Source organism: Barbus barbus (assembly GCF_936440315.1).
Source record: "Barbus barbus genome assembly, chromosome: 47".
In the NCBI taxonomy this organism is placed as follows: Eukaryota; Metazoa; Chordata; class Actinopteri; order Cypriniformes; family Cyprinidae; genus Barbus; species Barbus barbus.
Window position 1 is genome coordinate 9,522,009 of NC_136725.1, and position 21,524 is coordinate 9,543,532.

The window sequence follows — 21,524 nt, forward strand, 5'->3', positions numbered from 1 at the left end:
GACTGTAAACACTTATTCAGGTACTGTAAATATGTCATACATTCCTCTGGTGGTCTATGACTGCCACAAAATGGAGGTTGAGGTAAATAGCAGAGCATGTGGAGAAAAGTGCAACCTACGCTCTGCTTCAACTTCTCTAAAGAACAGTTTCATAAACACTGACCATCACCAATGGACCAATAAAAAGTTTCAGACACAAACACACAGAAAAAGACAATAAAGGAGCTTCTTAAAAGCCTGTTCTCTTGTCTTGGTTAAGACAGAAATCTTCAGTTCAGGGTAATGGCATGTTGAGCAGTCATATCTTTCCTTCAGGTGAGACACGAGAGAAAACAACAGTGGATCTACTGCTCTTCATTCTGACAATCTGACAGTGTCAGCCACCCTGAGAGAGCATTGCCCATCAATCATGTGACTTCTGTTGGCTGCTTTATTTAGAAAGCTTTGGAAATTCTGGTTTTCTAAGTAGCCTGAGTCTTTTGGGATGTAAAAATTGTTGTGGATTAAAACACAAAACTAAAAACAGCGAAACCAGATAAGGATCAGAGCCTGTTAATCAGGACAGTAAAGAGAAGTGAGTCATCTGGATGTCAGAAACAATGCCAAGGATGATCCACACAGAATCAGTCAGAGGAGCAGGTTAATGAGGAAACATCAGCTTTGCTATTTCCTATTAGAAAGGGCAGGGGCCTGTTGGTTAAGTTTCAACACGTAGCGAAACCTTTCTTACACAGACATTTAACCAATTATCTAAATGATGACTTCCTTTTGTCTTCTATTGCACTTGGATAAAAGGTACTAATATTAAAATTCCATTCCTATATGATTCACTGGACTACTTGATTCTGATTGAGAAATTATTTTTGTATAATGACCAATAAAATACATACTTAATTGTTGTCTCAGGCCATCTCTTTTGGAGGTTTAGAAGCAAAACATATTAGATATTATATTTATTTATTACTCTAAATGTAAAAAAATATATATTTCAAATATATTTCAAATACTGTATTTTTGAACAAATATAATGCAGCCACAGTGGGCATAAAAGACAACAATCTTTTTTTTAAATCTGACCAACAATTTAAAGGTGCTGTTCAGTGTTTTCCATGTTAAAATGTACTAGGTTTAACATGTAGAGGCAATAATAAGTCATTTGTAGGTTTCCCAAAGCTTTATCATCTTCGCATTCAAACTCATTTCCATCATGTCATGAGTTCTGTGCATTATGCATCTTCAGCATGATTACATTGCAGTTCAGCATAGAATTGAACACTTTTTTCCAGAACAAAATTGTGTTCTGCGTATGTATTAATCAGCAACCACAGCGAAACAGTGAAAAAGTGCTGATGCGTCACCAGGAATAAGGAAACTCGCTCTAGCCTCTGATAAACTTCCAAACTGTTGGTCGTTCAATCTGGTGAGTTTACTGAAGGGTAGAAAAATAAATGGCTCATAAATACCATACACATCCATATTGAGGGTTACAATTCATTTATCTACAAGTGATCCTTCTTTCCCTCCTCATACTGTCTACTTGTAGCTGGACAGGAGAGCTGAGCTTAGTTCTGTGATGGGCAGATGAAAAAAGACAAGTTCTAGTTTAATTACATTCAATAGAATAGCTGACCCCTTAATTAAGGAAGACTTTTTAATGGGCCGAGGGCATCTCCCAGTGGACAGCACAAAAGGAAGCTCATTAAGGACCCTGTCCTTGCCAATTACTGAAGCGGACAGGTAGAGACACACACATAATACCATCACGCTAATAAATAAATGAACGAAGGGGAGGAGAGTCAGAGCGAGGCAGATCACGAGGCAGGAGACAGATTTCTGCATCTATTCAAACAGGCTCCAAACAGCCATGTTGTGCGTTAAGAGAAACAAATTGGGTAAAATTCAAAATCTAAATGTGCTTGCTCTGGGGTGATTCGGTTGTGTGATAATCCCTTGTGTTATCAGAAGGAAATCAACGAGTGCATTATTTTAATTCACTAAACAGCTGCCGCCCGAGTAAGACAGAAAACAGGCAGCTCAGCCGGTGGCCTTCAGTGTTGCCACTGGAAACTGTGTTCGAGAGTTTAAAACAAATATGAGTCTCAGCGGACAGAAGGGAGTTTAATAAGGAAAATTAGCTTGAAAACAAATCTGTCTTCAACCCGTCCGTCAGAGAAACAGTGGGGCATTAATATGAACCGATAATGAGGAAACGGTGAGCAAGAATTCCTGCTGCTACTGCAGTGGAACATATAGATCTTATTTTTTCCCTCATTATATCATCTGCATATGAAATACTGCACGCCTAATGCATCCGTGTATGGGCAGGGTTAGTCTCCACATCATAGTCTTTGCTAAACCTTTCTGAGGACTGAGATTTGAAACTGATCTGAGAACAGTGTTCAGATGAGAGAGGGGGAGGTGACTTCACATTTATTCCATTCTCTGGTTACTCTGAGTAAAAGCATTATCTTCCATTATCAAGAGACCCACAGAGAGAGAGAGAGAGAACGTATAAGGTCTGATATTATCTTTTGAGTCTCAGAGCAAGCTGACCTGCTAGATGAATTACTGCGGTGACAACAGTCTTGTTTTCACAAAGAACTTTCATAGAATCCAAAGAGGTCTAGAAATATATATACACAGTGTAGTCCAAAAGTCAGAGTTTGCATGTCATTTTTTGCATTTTCTTCCCTCAAAAGACAAATGACATGATGCAAATTTTTTTGTCTTGTCTAATAATTTATTCAAAACTGCATTAAATATGCAATTCACACATACAATGAATTTACAACAAATACTATGAGCTTTTTTCTCTGTTATTTCAAAGTCAAAAACACAAGGTGATGCAACTGTCCTGACATTACCAATGAAGAAAAAGTAGCCTCAGCAAAATAAAGTTCTTGATAAGAAAAAGTTATAATATTTGATTATTTCAAAGAAAAAATCTACATAATTGGGTTCAGTAAGATTTTCTAATGCTTTTGAAAGACATCCCTTATTCTCACCAAGGCTGCATTTATTTGATCAAAAATATAATTAAAAAAACACTAATATTGTGAAAAATTATTACTACTTAAAATATTTGTTTTCTATTTTATTATATTTTAAAATTTAATTTATTCCTTTAATGGCAACGCTGGATTTTCAGCAGCCAAAATTGTGTACTTGGTCTACCAAATCAAACCCATCAGGGCAATTAAACTTTTCGTATAAAATGGTACTATGCACATTTATGCACATTTCTTTTGAACAGTCTTATTTGTCACTGAAAATTAATAGAAACTACTTCACTACAAATTTTATTTTCAAGATTATATTTCATCAAGTGATGAATTCAAGATGAGTTTAAGATTAATTTAACTTCACAAGTTTGTGTAAAACTGAGACGCAAAACATCAGACCAAGTTCCAATGATCAATGTCACACATTTACTTATTTGATTTGGGACCTCAAAATCTGAAATACTTCTTATTCATTACAACTTATCAAAATTCTCAAATCCAGACGTCCCAACCAGACTGTACATCTTAAAGGAGTTCATTTATCTCAATACACAAAATCACACACAGACATGCATATATAGGTTCACTGAGCAGCTAACTCCGCAGGCTAAAGATTTTAGCTCTGGTGCTCACTGGATTGGTGCTACAAGGATGCTGAACTCTCTATTTCCACACAGAGCGAGAGAACCAGAGATAGAAGAGCTGAAGGAAGGCCGCTCTGCTTCTCGTATCAATGACTCATGCACACTTCCTCTGTACAAAGCGGGAAGTAGACCTTTATAATAATCTATAATATATCAGAGCAGTAACTAGATACACACTAGAGACTGCGCTGGTCTTTTCCCGTCTCTCAATCTCTCTTTCTCTCTCTCCCCGTCTCTTGCTGTTCCTCACCTGCCCCATTATGAGGCCTTTCCGTCCCTAGCACGGCCTGTGTAGCCGTGCACGTGTTCACACGTCCTTTAACCCTCCGATTTGCTGGACTAAACAGAAGATAAAATATTCAGCCTCCACAGAGATTGCAAATTAATTAAACATTGCAATCTGCAAACGGACAACACCTTTTAAAGATCTGGAGAGATTTGCGATCAGACTGAGAGCTGTGCTTGGAATGGAAATCAGCTTAAATCCACAGTATCACTTAATTTTTTCTTGCTTCAGGAGAAGCAATTAAAATAACCTAGCAATCCAAGACTAACTCCCCAAATAAACTCATCAAAATTAAAAAGTCTCACAGCAACATACTGGAGATTTGCAAAACAATATATTAGACATAATAGACAGCCACAACACTAAAAATATCATGGCTATTTTTGTTAAATATCAATGTTCTAAGGCACAGCTAAAGTAGTTCCAGACAGGTCTTGACCGCATTACATGTTCATATCACTGCCAAATGATTTCCGTTATTTGAAAGGTCTTACAAAAGCAAAAGAACCAAAACTCACAATGTGTAACAGCCACTCCGCTTCGCATCACCACCAGGGGCGTGCATTATTTTCTAATAATTCAACGGCCCATCATCAATTATTCATAACATATTACCTATATTATATTACATACATATTTTACATATTATACATATACACATACATATTATGTTACACCGTTATATTATATCTAGATAAATTAATACAAATGTTCTTAACTTTTTAAAGCCAGTTATATATTTTCAATAACACTTTAGATTAGGGAACACTATTCACTATTAACTAGTTGCTTATTAGTTTGCATATTACTAGCATATTTGCTGTTTATTAGTAGTTATAATGCACATATTAATGCCTTATGCATAACCATATTCTAGATCCCTTAACCCGAACCCATATCTAAACATAAGTACTACAACAACTATCTTATTATCAATAAGCAGTAAGTAAGAGTTTACCAAGGGAAAACAATAGTCAATATGTGTTACCTAATCTAAGGTGTTGCCAAATTTGCTTTTTCTGTAGAAAAAATAAAAATGCATAAAATATTTTCTGGAAAAAAATGATGTTTTATTAAGTATTCATTTGTTAGAGCACTGTTAAAACTACATAACACAAGTCTGTAAACAAAATGACATGAAAAGTTTGAATAATGCAGAATAAAACTATAATAATGTCAAATTTTTATGCAATTCTGTAATTTACTTTATTTCTTATCATTTTCTCTTTCATGGACCACCTAGCATACCCTGGGGTACCCTGATCCCTGAACTAGCCAAACTTACTAATTGACTAGCATGAACTGTCACAATGTTATCTCTTTCCAGATTTATAAACTGGCAGTACAGAAAACTGAAACTCTTCCCAGCAAACAAGTCCAGGCTAGTCAAGCTGTCTGAGAAACCTCATATTCCAGCATTAAGAGGCAAAAAAACCTAATGCTCTTAATTAGCCTGAAAAAAAAAATCAACTAACCAGTGACCTTCACCTCTCAAATGCTGACTAGAGCAGTTAGGAAAGCCATCAGCGTGTCTGGTTTAGTGTGCAGATGTATGCTAAATCACAGGCCTGACTCAAGAGCAGCACTCCAGCACATGACCAGACAGTTCACCCCACTTACTCGCTGCTAAATGGAGGAGAGAAAAGGCATTTCTCCATGGCAAAGAGTATTAATTGATTGGAACTGTAATGACAACTGGAAAGATCAGATCTGGCACATGCGTCTTGAAATGAGAAGAACACTTACTTTTCGCCAAAAGACCTTCTCCAAAAATCGGCGGCGTCTGCCTTGGTAATGCGGAATGTGTCTCCTTGAAACTGTCCACCTGGAAAGATGGCTTTGATCTCGGCCAACATGTGACTGAAGATCAGCGAGAGCTTGGTGAGGTTGCGTCTGCAAGAGAACAAGACGAACAAAGACAAAAGCACAGGGTCAGTAGATTAAACAGACAGGAAATCAGCAATCAGTGCAAGTGCACACACATAGAGAGAAAAGTGAACTCTCAGCATTCTCTATTGGGCAAGTTTCTTGTCCTTGAGCTTGTCTGGAAGTTAATGTGCCGCACGCGTCTCCCTTCAAACAGCATGGGGATACAGTGCAATCTGATGCACGCAGTCTGAAGGGCATGTCGGAGCCACACCAGAAAACAAACACTCGCTGGGCTCCGGCCAACAGAACAGAGACGATCTGCTCCTGTTGCAGTTGAACACTGTAGGATGATGACCGGTTGTCTACAGAGGTGTAGAGTTGCAAAACATATTTCTGAAAAACTTAAATATAGTATTATTATTAATATTTATCCAAATCAATTATTTGATTATTATTATTATTATTATGCCATGTATTTTTTATTTTAAATATAAAAAGTTAAAATCCCATATATTTGTATGTATATGTTGCAATAAAAATAATAAAATTAATTATGTCTGTAACAATGTTTCATACATTTGTAGTTCATTTATATTTTTCATTAATTACATAATTGGAAATTCTCAAACTAATTTTCTTAAATCTTTTTATAGAATCGCTTGAACTGGAAGAAGGCTCAAATACACAAGAGAGCTCAAATAACTTGCTCCAATTCATTATGCCATTCTTTCAAACTTCAAACAAGTACATGCATAAGTTGGAAAGCAACTGATATTGCGTCTTATACTTTTCCCATTTGTTATGTTAAACTTTAGCATCTTTTTGTTTCTTCAAGTAAAGCAGACACTGCAGCACACATGCAAACAAATATGAGTTACACCATCTCTAGGTACCACAAGTCATTAAGACATTCAAAATTGTGCCCCTAAATGACTTCTCCCATAATGCATTGTGGCTAGCAGACAGGGACTCTAGCCCTCAGGGGCTTGTCCCCTTCCTCCCCGCGTGCTGTTCTCATGTGGGATTAGAACGGGCAGATAACCCACCTTTCAAAACAACCTTTCAGGTGGCACTCAATTACGCGGGGCCACTCAGCCCGAGGGAGGTCAAGAGGAACCGGGCTGCAAGCGGCAGATAACTAGCCCCTCTGAGGCACAACAAACACACACCAACTTTCAGGATTCACAGTGGCGCTTTGTAAAGAAGCAATTGGGCACCTGCAGCTCCCAGGAGTGTTGCTGAAATTCTGGCCCAACCGTCATGCTCTGCGCAATTTCTTCACCGGTGTCACATTTGCATTTCTTGTCTAAATCGGGCTGTATTAATTAGCTTGCTACATCAGCGTAGCTTCCTGTCAAAACATAACTGTGACAAAGCAATTAGCACGTTAGCAGTGATGCAGAACCGCCGGGAGAAGGGAGAAACTGGAAGATTAGAACCGGAGGTGTATTTCACTTCAGAGTTGTTATAAAGTACTGGTCATAATCACAGCTCACAACTGTCAGTGTTTAACCGGTGTGAAAATCATCCTTAGATCACAGTGGTATTCACCGATACAGACAATAAAGTTCTTTTCAGCCTAACTTAGCCGAAGGGATCCTTTTATTTAATTATAAGTCTCAGATGAATCCACCAGAGAACATTTCTCTCCATAAACTTCAGTTCAGCTAATACTTCTAAGTCTTCAAGTTTTCAATACGGTGACTCACTGCTCATTTTATCACCCTGTTTAATGCAGTAATACTGAAACTGCTGAGGGATTCATATATATTAGGTGTCAGTCTGGAGAAAGGCAAGCTCAACTAAAACAGTCCAGCTGGGCTGAGTGGAAAGAAAGAAAGAAAGAAAGAAAGAAAGAAAGAAAGAAAGAAAGAAAGAAAGAAAGAAAGAAAGAAAGAAAGAAAGAAAGAAGGACAGAAAGAAGAACAGAAAGAAAGAAAGAAAGAAAGAAAGAAAGAAAGAAAGAAAGAAAGAAAGAAAGAAGGACAGAAGGACACAAAGAAAGAAAGAAGGACAGAAAGAAAGAAAGAAGGACAGAAAGAAAGAAAGAAAGAAAGAAAGAAAGAAAGAAAGAAAGAAAGAAAGAAAGAAGGACAGAAAGAAGAACAGAAGGACAGAAAGAAAGAAAGAAAGAAAGAAAGAAAGAAAGAAAGAAAGAAAGAAAGAAAGAAAGAAAGAAAGAAAGAAAGAAAGAAAGAAAGAAAGAAAGAAAGAAAGAAGAACAGAAAGAAAGAAAGAAGGACAGAAAGAAGGACAGAAAGAAAGAAAGAAAGAAAGAAAGAAAGAAAGAAAGAAAGAAAGAAAGAAAGAAAGAAAGAAAGAAAGAAAGAAAGAAAGAAAGAAAGAAAGAAAGAAAGAAGGACAGAAAGAAGGACAGAAAGAAGGACAGAAAGAAGGACAGAAAGAAGGACAGAAAGAAGGACAGAAGGACACAAAGAAAGAAAGAAGGACAGAAGGACACAAAGAAAGAAAGAAGGACAGAAGGACACAAAGAAAGAAAGAAGGACAGAAGGACACAAAGAAAGAAAGAAAGAAAGAAAGAAAGAAAGAAAGAAAGAAAGAAAGAAAGAAAGAAAGAAAGAAAGAAAGAAAGGATATACTACTAATAATAATAATAATCTACACAAAACCAAATCTTTGTAGTCTTCTTTTACTTTTCTTCAGCAAAAAATAAATTGACATTCTAGACTTGTATAATGTTAAAAAATATTTATATTTCCAATAAATGCTGCTGTTTTGAACTTATTATCCATTAAAGAATCCTGAAGAATATGAGAAAATAAAAAATATGATAAAAAATATATGAAACAAAAAACAGCTGTATTTACTGCATTTTTGATCAAGTAAATACATAAGATACTTCAATCAAAAATATTTTTCAGAACTCAGAACCTTTGAACGATAGTTTGAACATTTATAGGATATAAATGTGCACAAATATATATAAAATCAGTTCTGTTGTTGACTAGTTTACATGGCATATGTAGAGTTTGCAACACAATAATAATACAATGTATTACAATGAAATGATAATAGAATAATACAATATAATATAACGTAATATAATATAATTCATTTTTTATTGATTAATCATTTACTGATGAAAATGTTTTTCTAACTACACATTATCATTAAAAAAGTTAGTAATAATAGATTTAAAATGTACTAACTTGGCGTTTAGAAAGTGAGTCATGTTGAATCTCTAGACTCATAAGTGTCATTTGTTTGTGAATCAGACTCCATAGATTCTCTGAAACTCACCTGCTCACATCTGTAGAACATTTACACAAATATCTCTAATCTCTAACATCCGACATATCCATTACCAGCAGATGACATGCACACCACATCAAACACACTTACACCTGCTTGCTTCATAACTTCCACAGGAAATTAGAGATTGTGGGTCACCCAAAAATGCATTATAATATTTCAACATCTACTCCACTCAGAGAGTGACACCATTACACGAATGAATCCTGGAGATGCCTGTGTTCTGACTATTGAGTTCACAGCAATCATTTAAGCTTCAACACCTCTGACACACACAGCAGTCCGTGAAACATTTAAACCCGATCCATGCGGCACAGACTGATAACATGTCACACGCTTGCCACAAAGCCAGGGAGAAGACAGCGTACCTTTGAGGACACTGAGTGACGGATGCACAGAGAGAGTTAATCCTAGTACAGAAGCTTGTCCTGAGGTAGAAGAAATTGAATTTAAGACAGAACAATAATCTCGGCCCACAGGCAACTAACATATGCTAATTCTCTCTGCGCTGCTGGGGCGGATGAGGTTTTTCTTATGTTCCTCACCTCTTATCGACAGTAGCGGGGATGTGCTTCAACAGAGCCAGGACTTCATAGGACACATCGCTACCTCACGCAACACCACAGCTCAGCAGGATATGGCTGGAGCTTAATCTGGGGTATGCAAAATTACTCTGCAAGTAATTTGCAAAACAGCCACAAAGGCAAAATATATGTTGGAAATGGCTGAAAGAACACAGGATATTTTGCAGACCTGTTTCTCTTTATAATTGTAATTTCTTTTTAGTTGTGCTAGAGTCCGAGTCAACTAGAAACAACCAAGAAGCTATAAATTGATTGGAATGGTTGATCTAAATCAATGTGTCTATGATATTCTAGTCTGCAGATATGATTTGGTTCCCATCTTCAATGCAAGTCTATGTATCCCCGATGGCTTAGAAACGTTTTTTTTTTTTTAAAACCTCAACAAGATTTAAGGTATCAGTTATATAGTACAGAATATTGAATAATAATTGGGATGCTTGCCTTAGAAAACACCACAAATAAACAAGACTGCACATTTGAGCTTATTAAGGGAGTTTGTTGAAGGAAAAGGAACAGAAATGATGACTCTGGGTTCACATAAGCACCATATGACTGGTCTGAAACCAGCATATGCTTTGCAGTGAACCTGTTGAGAAACTTAAAAAGTAAGAATCATAAAAGCAGCAGTGACGGGAGTTGAATAAAAAAAAATAAGATAAAATAATGCAGTCTGTTATTGCAGTAGGCATGCAATACTGCACTACTATTCCTGCTGTTTCACGACGCTGTTGTCTTAGTGGCCAGACCAGAGAGCCAGACTTCCTACCAACATCTCTGTGAACTCTCCAAACCCTCAGTGCTTCCTGTGTGTGCTTTGCGGACTGGATGACTCCTGCCTTTCTGAATGAAACCCCATAAAACATATATTATTGGGAGATGGAGGATGACAGTGCTGTATTTGAACACAGATGATTTTATGGTAATTGCAGATAATGGTAGAGTGCTGGGGTTGGGGTTCACTCGAGCTCATCTGGAGAGGATGGGAAAAACTGTGAAATGACTCTGGAGAGCCTTTATTTTCAGCCTTCAATTACGTTCAAGCAATCTGTCTGGATTTTCAGTCGAAACCTCTAATAACTACCCCCCATACACACTGAAACAAACACACATGTGAGTGTGTTTCAGATCAGGATGGTGCCACGTGTCTGCTGTAGAGTGGTCCAGTGAGGGCTGCATGTTTCCATTTTCTGCGTTTTGGCTCCTCCATATGCAGAATGTCCCGAAAGGAAGCATGAAGCAAGGTCTTGAAAAGTTTTATAAGAGGGGCCATTTTTAATTAGCAAGCTCCTAATTTCAATCATACTCCAAAGTTGTGTTAAAAGGCCACCGCAGCCCAGCGGGAATTGACCTCTATGAGGAAAGTTGGTCGATACTCACACATTATTGGCAGTTTGCAAAATGAACCCTGGTTCTCAACGACTGTTATTATATTCCAATCCTGTTGGAATACAAGAGAAATATCCCTAAAATATGTTTTCTTCAACATCTATGAATACAAACATCAAAACACAATCGTGGTTAGCTCATAAAAAACATCAGGCCCGTGCCGTTACTGTTAATGAAGTGTTAGCGCGTAAAGTACTTCATTGCAGTCGGGTCTAAAGGTCCTCATCCGGGAGTGTCAAATACAGGGCCATAAAGGTAGTTTCAGTACTGAACTATTACTTGCACATGTGATGGTCGTGCAGAGACCAAGCATTGATTTGATTAACAGCCTAACCATTACAGCAAAGAGAGAGAGAGAGAGAGAGAGAGAGCGAGAGAGAGAGAGAGACCTCCCACCAGCCCAGTCAAGCACCCATCATGCTCTCTGGAAACTTGAGAGATTGAGTCACTTTCAAGAGGTGCTTACATGTCACTGCACTGAAAAACAGCTGAGAAAGAGACAATATCAGAAATAGTATTAAAATTTAATACAACCGTTTGCTATTTTAACACATTTTAAAATTTAATACATTTATGTAAAGCTGAATTTTTGGCAGTCATTACTTCAGTCACATCATCCTTCAGAAATCATTCTAAAATGCTAATTTGATGCACTGCTTAATATTTTTGTTGAAACAGGCATACTTTTTTCAGGATTATTTGATGAATATAAAATAAAATAAAAATCTATTGTAACATTATAAATGTCTTCACTGTCACTTTAATTAAATTTTTATTTAAAACTGTTTAATTTAATGTGTCCTTGCTGAATAAAAGTATTAATCCCTTCAAAAAAAAATAAAAAATCATTGACCCCAAACCTCTGAACAGTACTAAAATCAAGATCCCAAATGCAGAGGAGGGCCAATCTATGAGTTTCATACCCACTAGAACTATAGCTCAACCTCAGTCTGCAACACACAACCCTTAAAACACCTCGAGCACGGTGTAGTTGACACCCTAGAAGACATGTGTGGTTCAGAGGCACATGGAAGCACCTGTCACGTCTAACGGCCGGCGTGACATTCTCCTAGGCTTCCTGACACCTGTAGGACTCAGCGCTGCTCGCTATTGTCTTTCACTTTTTGTTGACCTACATTCAGTGGCACACACCCTCCTCGTAAATACTGTCATTACCTCAGCCGGCTGTCAATCAGAGAACAGCACGCAGCGGATGACATGTAATCGATTCACAGAAGAGCTTTCCAACTTCATTGTATAAAAATAAATTTATTAATTAATAAAAAAAAAAAAAGAGTACTTGCACCTTATTCTTTTTGGACCCATGGCCAAGTGGTTAGTGAAAGTTGTGGGGAAGGTGCTTAAAAAGTATCAACAAAAAAAGCACAAAATTATTTTTTAAAATGGTGTTATGGTTTATATACATAAAAGCAGTAAGAAAATTACAACAATACAATAAAAGTTATACAAAACTATGTTAAAAAAAGCAGTATATTACAAAAACAAAAAAATACAGATTTTTTCACTCAATTAGTCTTCGATATTACAAACTACACTAGGCTGAATTCAGAACAGCATACTAGCAAATCACTTAATATTTCTGGCATATCTATGCTAGTATAAATAGTATGCTAGTATGCTGAATGCTGTATGCTGTATTTTGAAACCATGAATAAAAATGCTTTATTCACATCAGCTGTTCAAACTGATTCACTCAATCAACTTTCCAACTGAATTGGATTTCCAATGTTTATACAGAAGAGAGAAACAAATGACATCAATATCATGTTTAATTGTTGCCTTAGTTTGCTCAACAGAAACCACAAAATGCAATTATGTCACTCTCAGTTGCTCGTTTCCCTATAACAGAGCAATTTCAGTTGCAAAAACTGTGTGTTTTAGCTGAGGAGAGTTTTTGAGGAGACCTTTTTGTCCTGCTTTTATCTGAAAGCTCTCTGCAGAAGTGAAGCCACCAGGCCAGCGATATGACTCATCAATAAAACACCTGGCAGCCTGCTCCACAGCAGGACCGGCCCGAATGGCAGAGTGAGTGCGGTAATAGCAGCAGGACCCCTCAGAGCTGGAGAACAGATGAGATATCTATCAGAACCTCCTGCAGCAGGCCAATCTGCCACACACTCACACACACATGCACGCACATTACCGGCAAAACACCCATACACAAATCACTATGAATTATTAAAACCGTCAACAATCATTTTGCAGAGGAACTGACAAATAAGCCTGTCCATTAGCCAAGTACGCCTGCCTGTTCTTCCTCTAAACAGCTGAACCTTGAAGTGGTCTTCTAGTGTCTGTAATGAGGGATGGGGGATGATACAGGAAGGAGAGACTAGCATATGGGGGAGCGGGGGGGGGGGGGAACATCACAAGCCTGGTTTATGACTAAATCAATGCTGCCACAACCCCCTCTCGCTTTTCTCCCATACACACACACACACACACTAATCCACTCAAACTCCGCTGCTTTGAACACGTACATGAAAAACTGATAGAATTCCAGTAACTGTATTGTTCAACTTTTTTTATTAAATTTTTTAATTAATGGTTTGGGCATTAAGAAGACAAAAGGGAGGAAGAAAAAAACAGGAACTGCAACACTTAACGAAAAGTTTGTGCTACAGAAATGAGTGATACCTCAAATTGTGTGTTAGAGAGAAGTGAGGTGAGAGGTGTGTTATTACTTTTCTAAGCACTGTTTTCCAATTTTCACCCAGCAGATTTACAATTTTTGCTTGGCAGACAATAGAGTAGAAAAGCCCTGCAGACTGGCAAACAATGAGAAAAAGAGCAATATCTAGGACATATTAAAAGTATTTTAGTATTTGTATTTGCTGCATTTATTTCTTCCTTTAAAAATAAAGCATTTTACCACTTCTTCACACTTATATCAAAAACAGGGGGTATTTTCAGCTTAATTGAAACCGACAGAGAGGGCGACGAGCAGAATGTAGGTTCACACAGTGGTGGTCTTCTGAGGAGCTCTTCCTGATAGTTACCTCAGCCATATCCTTCGCCCTTATCTCTTTCTGCATTTCCACTTCTAGAAACCTGGTAGAAAAAAGCTCAAATTTGGGGTTGAGATGAGTTTTTACAGTCTGGCTGTGGTGCGAAGAAAACAGAGTAAACAAACATCTCTCAACCTTAAAAAAAACCCGCTACGCTACTACTGTCAGAAAAGAACAGACATTAAAGAAACTTCTGAGGGCTGCTGAGGGCTTAAGACACAGACGATCCGTTAGAAGTTATGAGTCGTTCTTAATCTCATCTCAAAGTTTTATTCTCATTTTTATCTCTGTTTCTACCGCCTAAGTCTATCCTGTCTGAAGTGCTGCAGTTCCCCTGATACAGTAAGAGCTTTGTGAGTTGAAATGCACAGAGCTTTTACAAAAGGCAACAAAGCTTCATTCATTTCATATGAAGCAATGCATGTTTTATTAAAGAAGTCCAATGTAAACAGATTCGCAGCTTATGCAATCTAATGAAAAAATATTCAAATAATTAAATGGTAATGTGTGCCTCTGCTCAGAGCTAAATCATTAACATGCAAATGCTGCGAAACATAAATTCATGTGGCCGGAATATTTCATGTGCTCATTAGTAAATCCTCTCTCTCTTTATGCTAAATTCACTAATTCCAGGTACACCACCAAAATGCTCTTTAAAAAAAAAAAGACTATGTGGCAGAGATAACAGCGAGTGCATGTAGGATATTACCCACAATCTTATAAACACAATATTGTGGGGCAAAACAATTTCTATAAAAGAGCAATTTCAATCTCATTATCCTTCTATAATGAGTCCTCAGAGACAGCAGGCGTTCCCTGCCGCTCACAGCAGTACAGATGCAAAGTGCAAACTCGAATTACACAACAATCAGTTCGATTGCGAGAAAAGAGACTAAAGGAGAGCAGTGCACATCAGCCTGTTCAACCGAGCAGGAGTCTTGGGCGTGATGTGTGTAATTAAAAGGTCAAGTTCAATGCCTCAGAGTGAAGAGGAATCAGTTTAGATGGTCCGAGTACAGAGCCTTGGGGAGCTCCTGAACACAGGGATAAAGAATGGAGGAGACTAACCCACCATCACTGTTCAATTCTACACCATTTTTTACGGTCTTATTTTTCTGTCTTTTGGCTTATATTCTTTAAATTAGTTATTACTTCATGATGTTATATTCTTTCATTTCAGTCCATTTTATTCTCACCAAAACTGCACATTATTTTAAAATTTAGAGTAAAACAGACTGAAGTTATTTTTTTTTTAATTCAAGATTCATGAAATTTTAGCTACTTTTCAAGTTATTGTTATGTGATACTTAATTATATTCAGCATGTTTTGCAATGCTAGTTACACATTCTTACTTGCCTGAACATGAAGTTCAGTTAATTGGTCTTCAGCTTCAATTTACTATAAATTTCTGGATTCTTTTAAAAAAAACTGTTAGTGCATATACTGCAGTGCAGTGCAGTGCAGTTATTTTATTTAACTGTAAAATAGATAAATAATAACTAAAATACATTTTAAAAACTTGTTAATTTCATTGATTAAGACAAGATTAAGACTGTCCACCATGTTGTCTCAATGTTGTCACGCATCTCTCTCTATATGCAGCAGGCTCTCCCATTTCTGACCTGCAAATAAACACAGACTCAAAGATGAAATCTAAGAGACAAGATTCTCTTTGAAGTTGGGGGTATAAGAATATTAATTCCAGGCTTTTCTGTCTCTGTTTCAGAGGGCTAAGCTGCCGGGGGTGTGTGTGTGTGTGTGTGTGTGTGCGAATGTCTAGAGAAAACTGCCTCGTGCCAATCAAAACAAAGACTGGGGACACTTCTGTCTCATTAGACCATGGCCTGGTTAAGGTCTGTCTCAGGGGAAAAGGAGGACACATGTGCCTGAGGAAATGAAAAATGGGGTTGTGAGTGGAGACGGGGCTTGTCCCCTGCAGAAATCCCCCCAACCCCACCCTGCCAATCAAACCTTTTTTGATATACTCCTACCACATCCTGCACAACCCCTGCACAATCTTTTTGTTTTGTGCCCCATCTACTCCCTCGCCGTAACGTGACTTTTGCAAAATAGGATGTACTTGACTTATTTAAAGTGTATTAGATTTATTCATGTTTTTAAAAGTGCGAAAGAGAACTTGCGCTGCTCCTCAGGAGGATTTCTGTGTATGCGCTCAGAGACGGAACACAAAACGGACATGTAAAGTCAACCTTTTGCTCAAGGTACGCGCCTAAATGATCAAACGCATGCAAAAATGTGTCAAAAAATTTACATTTCTGTTAACTGAATATTTGACACTTGCATAAAAAAATCTTAAAGCACAGTTTGTTTCATTTGTATCTTTTTATTCTATTGCACTTGTCCTTTGCTTGTTTATTACTGACAGTTTAATCATTTTCAATAATTTTGAGGATTTTTTGCTTGTTACTAATATCAGTTACCCAAATACTCTGCTGACATGGGATTGAGAATTGTGAAATTTCGCTGGTCTCTAAAATGTAGATGCCACAGCAACCTTATTTACAGGAGAAAAAAAAAATTATATATATATATATATATATATATATATATATAGACACACACGTTTTTTTTGTTAAAGCACCACTACCTTTGACCTCTCTATTCGTAAAGACACACTAGTTCATTGCAGAGTAAAAAGCATGAAAACATTAGGGGGAAAAAAAAGAGAGTGAGAGTGAAAGACAGAGAGAGATGTGCAGGATAGAAATCAATTCCAGCATTCCCACCACATCGACGTATTGACTCAAATCTACTTTCTGCAGAATATTACCTGAAAAACCATTAACAACTTGGCATGCTATTTATTAGATATCATACAAAATGAATATTTGTTCAAAAATATAAATATATATAGCGATGATGTCAGAAGAATGGGTTTTTTTATTGATTAGTTTAGGCCTAAAGTGCCTGTGCATGCGTGTGTGTGCATGCATACGTGCATCAGTCAGCCATCACAAAGGGAACTCTCTGATTGGCTCCTCCCCATCAGCTCTCAGAGCTAATAGACTAATAGATTTTAGAGGGATTCAATCATCTCTGATTGGTTCAAAGACAATGACACTCTCTCTGCCAGATGGTGGATAGAAATGTGTACGTGAATATGTTTGGTCTACTTTTATGTCTTTAAATGACAAATTCTTACTGTGAAATCTCACCCAGCTTGATTCCTCTACAGTTCATAAATTATCGTCAAAGTAAAGATTCACATACAATTCACGTAAACTGACATGCATGGTCTTCTTGCTTGTTATTTTTAACTTTTGACTGAGGTTAATATCTGAATGCATGCAAATAAATTGCATAATTTATATACAGAGAAGATATAGTGGTATGATGCAAATAAATAATACACAAAAATATTTAAATGGATATAAATTCTTTTTTGCTTTGTGAGGGTATCGTAATCAATTTTAATGATCAAAAAACAGTTTGGGAAACGGAAACTCAAGATCAGTAAAATGCAAATCAACACGTGAAAGTCGTGAGTGTCTGTGGTAAAGAAAGTCTCATTAAAGAGAGCAGAAGAAGTTGAGCTAAGTTCAAGTCAGCTCTTTCACACTGCACTTGAACAACTGAGTAGTGAGAACACAAAAAACTGCATACACACACACGCACAGAGAGAGAGAGAGAAACAAACACACACAGAGCTACACATCCCACACAGCCCGTGTGTTGACAGCAGAAGATGACGGCCCGTAGAACAGCTCAGACTGCTTGTCTTGTGCCACGCTAAAACTCAAACAAAACAGCACTGTGTCTGCCACTGCAGCACTACCAGTACCACTACTCTATTATTGTGCTGTGTGTGTGTGTATATGGGGTAGAAATCTTGACAGATCATTAAATTAAACTGAGTGTGAACATGCATACATGTGTGTGGAAACATCTCATTCTGTTTTACCCAAAGTTATATACTGAAAGTAATAAATTTCACCACCTACTCTCAGAAAAAAAAAAGATACAAAGCTGTCTAGCATATTTACCTCTAAATAGTACATATTACCTTAAAGATACCAGTGCTTTAAAGTAAATATTTCCTTCCTAAAGCGTACATATCAGTACCTTTTGAAAGGGTACCGCTCCAGTGACAGTTTTGTACCTTTTTATAATGTATGCAATATAATACAAAGTCGCCATATTTACTAAAATATAAATTTGTAATATATAACAAATTTATATTAACGAGTACAATGAGTGATAATTACTTTAAAAATATATTATTATTTTCATGCGATCTTTCAGAAATCATTCTAATTTGCTAATTTGGTGCTCAAGAAACTTTTCTTTTAATATGAAGTTCAGTGTTCAAACCTTTTCGATTTGTGTCTCATCTGAGCTGGACCTGAACCATGGAGACTAGAGTCACGGCAAGATCTCAGAGCGCAGTTTGGTGGGCGCGTGGGTGTCAGCCTACACTGATCACAGACCAACAGTGAGTCACCAGCTCAGCCCTGAACTCAACTGATAACTGCAGTTATTACTACACCTCACCGAGCCGCATTGACACGGAGCGGCGGCCAAACTGCATACGGGGGCAGAGAGGCCTAGGACAAACATGCAAGCTCCTCAACCGAAGCCCACCATCAATCATTCTAGATAAGTAATAAATGTCACTCTTCGCCGAAGCCCCAGTCTGGCGCCTCCACACACACTCGCACATACAAACACATGCATAGCACACAGACACAAGCAAACAATCTCTCACAAAAGTCAGCAAACAAACCCACGCATCCCATCTCCTCTGGAGCCCAGATGCTAGTTGTGCCTTCTAGAATACTTCCTAAACTCTTGTGGACAAACATCTTGCTTCTTCTGATGAGCTTTTGTGTCTCCAAACCTGTTGCTAACAGAACGAAAGAATGACAAAGAAAGAGAGGACACACTTCGTCCTCCTACAGACACAGGATGTGCTGCAGGAAATTCAATGGAAGTCATATTCTCACACTGTGTCAACTCCTGTTCACTTCCTGCATCAAGGTTACACTTCCATTTCCTCTAGCATTTGCATTTTTGACCCTTTAAATCAACTGCATGCATGACTTGTGTAGTTGAAAGGATCTCTTCATTAACACAAGGAATAAACAGATGAATAAAACGGCATCCGCACCCACGAAGTGACTAAGCGCGTGTCATTGAGTCTTTACAGTCAGCATTTCTAAAGAAAGACATCGTCCTCCTCCTCCTCCTCCTCTCCGCCTACATGCTGCACCTCACTCTGGCATGGCCTGAGCCATAGACTTATAATTACTAGATGTCTCAACCCCACTCATGTCCGTCTCACCACATCCTAGCAGATGGGCCCCAGATTTCAGGCTCCGAATGTGTTGTTTCTGGGCCACAGTGAGCTCTGGCCCTTTCCTTTCATATGGGCAGGAAGGGTGGACATTTTGGTCATTTTACTCAGGTACTCAGGTAACAGTTAAACGCAGCTTTCAAGGACAGGGAGTTGGTTTCTGTCAAACTATTCTATGTATAGATAGGCGTTGTTAGCTGGTGCGTTGGTTTACGCATAAAAATAAATTTTTGTTTAAATGCACATGAAAAGTTTTTTTGTTTTGTTTTTTACCAAAAAAAATACAAAAATACATTAATTAATTTGACAATTTTAAAATAAAAATATGAAATTAATTTATGAAAATATGATTCTATGAAATAAAAAATATATTAAATTGCAAAAAATAAACAATATAAAAGCTTTCAAAACTAAAGAACAAAAGAAAAAGAATAAACATAGTAAAACAACAAAAAAAACAAAGCAGAGCAAAATGAAACAAAAAAATAAATGTAAAAATACATAAAACAAAAAAAGAATTAAAAAGTAAAAGAATTTTTAAAAAGCATAAAATAAAAATAATAGAATATAAAAGTATTAAAAAATAAAAAAGAATAAAATAAAGTAAAACAAAACAAAATAAAAAGCGAAGCAAAGCAAAATAAAACAAAACAAAAATAATAAAAAATAAATAAAACAAAAGAATTAAAAAGTAAGAGAGTTTAAAAATAAAAGTATCAAAAAAAGAATAAAAAAAAAGAATAGATTATAAAAGAATAAAAAAATTAACAATAAAAGTAAAAGAATAAACAAAACAAAAAAATAAAAATACGAAGCAAAGCTAAATTTTCATGATCAATTATTGCTGTCACTTCTTAGTTCTGGTACTCACACCCATTCCTAACTTCCAGCAATAAACTGGAGAAAGGAGATCAAAAAGGAAATTGCGTCACTCGAAAGTGAGGATTTTCCCTTACTGTGCAATGATGCACCTGGAAGCTGTGGTGTGTAAACCACAGCCAGGAATAGCTTGACATACACCAGCACTATAAATTCCCTCTGTGTGTATGATCCTGGAGGAAACTCGGAGAGAAACTGTATGCGTTACATATCAGAGTCTGGATGAAGGGGGGACTCCCTGAATTTGTCACAGTAAAAGCACGGCTCTGTGAGAGACGCTGGAGAGAGCGTGCCAGTGAGTTTAACTGGTTATTCTGGGTGATCCCCTGGTTTGATCATCATGTGGGAATGGCTCAGCTTCGAGTAAGTGAGAGCTCTGCAAAACTCTCACGCTGAAGGGAGACTCCATCATACCTTCCTCCTGTGTCACTCGCTCCATGACTTACTCACAGACGTGAGTAAAACACCCCTTTTTCTCTCTATAGCGAAGGCCCCCACACGTTTTCTAAGCCCTGCTCTTCCTTTCTTGTTCTCTTTCTGAGCCCATTTCCTGTGCAGATGGCGGAGGTTAATAAACAGATTGATAAAAGATGTACTTTATTGATTCCTGAAGGAAATCTCTGTGCAAGAGCAGCAATAATGCTGAACAAACAACAAACACAATATAAAATACACAGCAGGGCTCTACAAAAAGGTTTTTTTTTTCTACTAGCCTGGTCTAAAACTGTTAATTAATATTTGTCATTTGTAAATTGCAATAGGTGTACACTAAACATTTCATGAACAATTTTATTGGAAAACTCTATACGAAATGGCAATTTATTTATTATTTTCAATATGGATGTGCTAAACTACACAGCACCGCATGCTAATTAAAGAACTTTAAAAAATTAAATAATATATCATGTGTTTTATTTTTTTCATGTCATTTTAAATGTAAAATTTAGATAAACAAAATCCATTCCTGATTTCCATTACATTCTAACTGATGCCTCACAAATAATTATAAAGCCATTCTGGCAAAAATCATAATATTAATCAATACTTAATCAATATTAAAGGCCATGACTTTGAAAGTCATGAATTTATTGAACTTAAAAAAAAAAAAACCTTAGCAATGAACTTCCTTTAACTTTAAACTTCATATATAATTCAATTCAATAGCAAATCTAAAAAACTAATTATTTTTGTTAATATATATATTTGTTAAAGAAATAAAATCTAAAATAAAACAATTTATTACAAAAAACAAAATGA

General features: G+C 36.9%; 1 protein-coding gene across 1 annotated transcript in view; it reads right to left on the reverse strand.

The window, feature by feature from the left end:
• The window catches only part of LOC306865679 (E3 ubiquitin-protein ligase CBL-B-like), a 63,360-nt gene that overhangs the window by 24,436 nt on the left and 17,400 nt on the right, over positions 1–21,524 (reverse strand). The window contains exon 4 of the mRNA XM_079410423.1: positions 5,679–5,825. Coding sequence (XP_079266549.1) covers positions 5,679–5,825 — 147 coding nt within the window. The remainder of the gene's footprint in view (positions 1–5,678; positions 5,826–21,524) is intronic.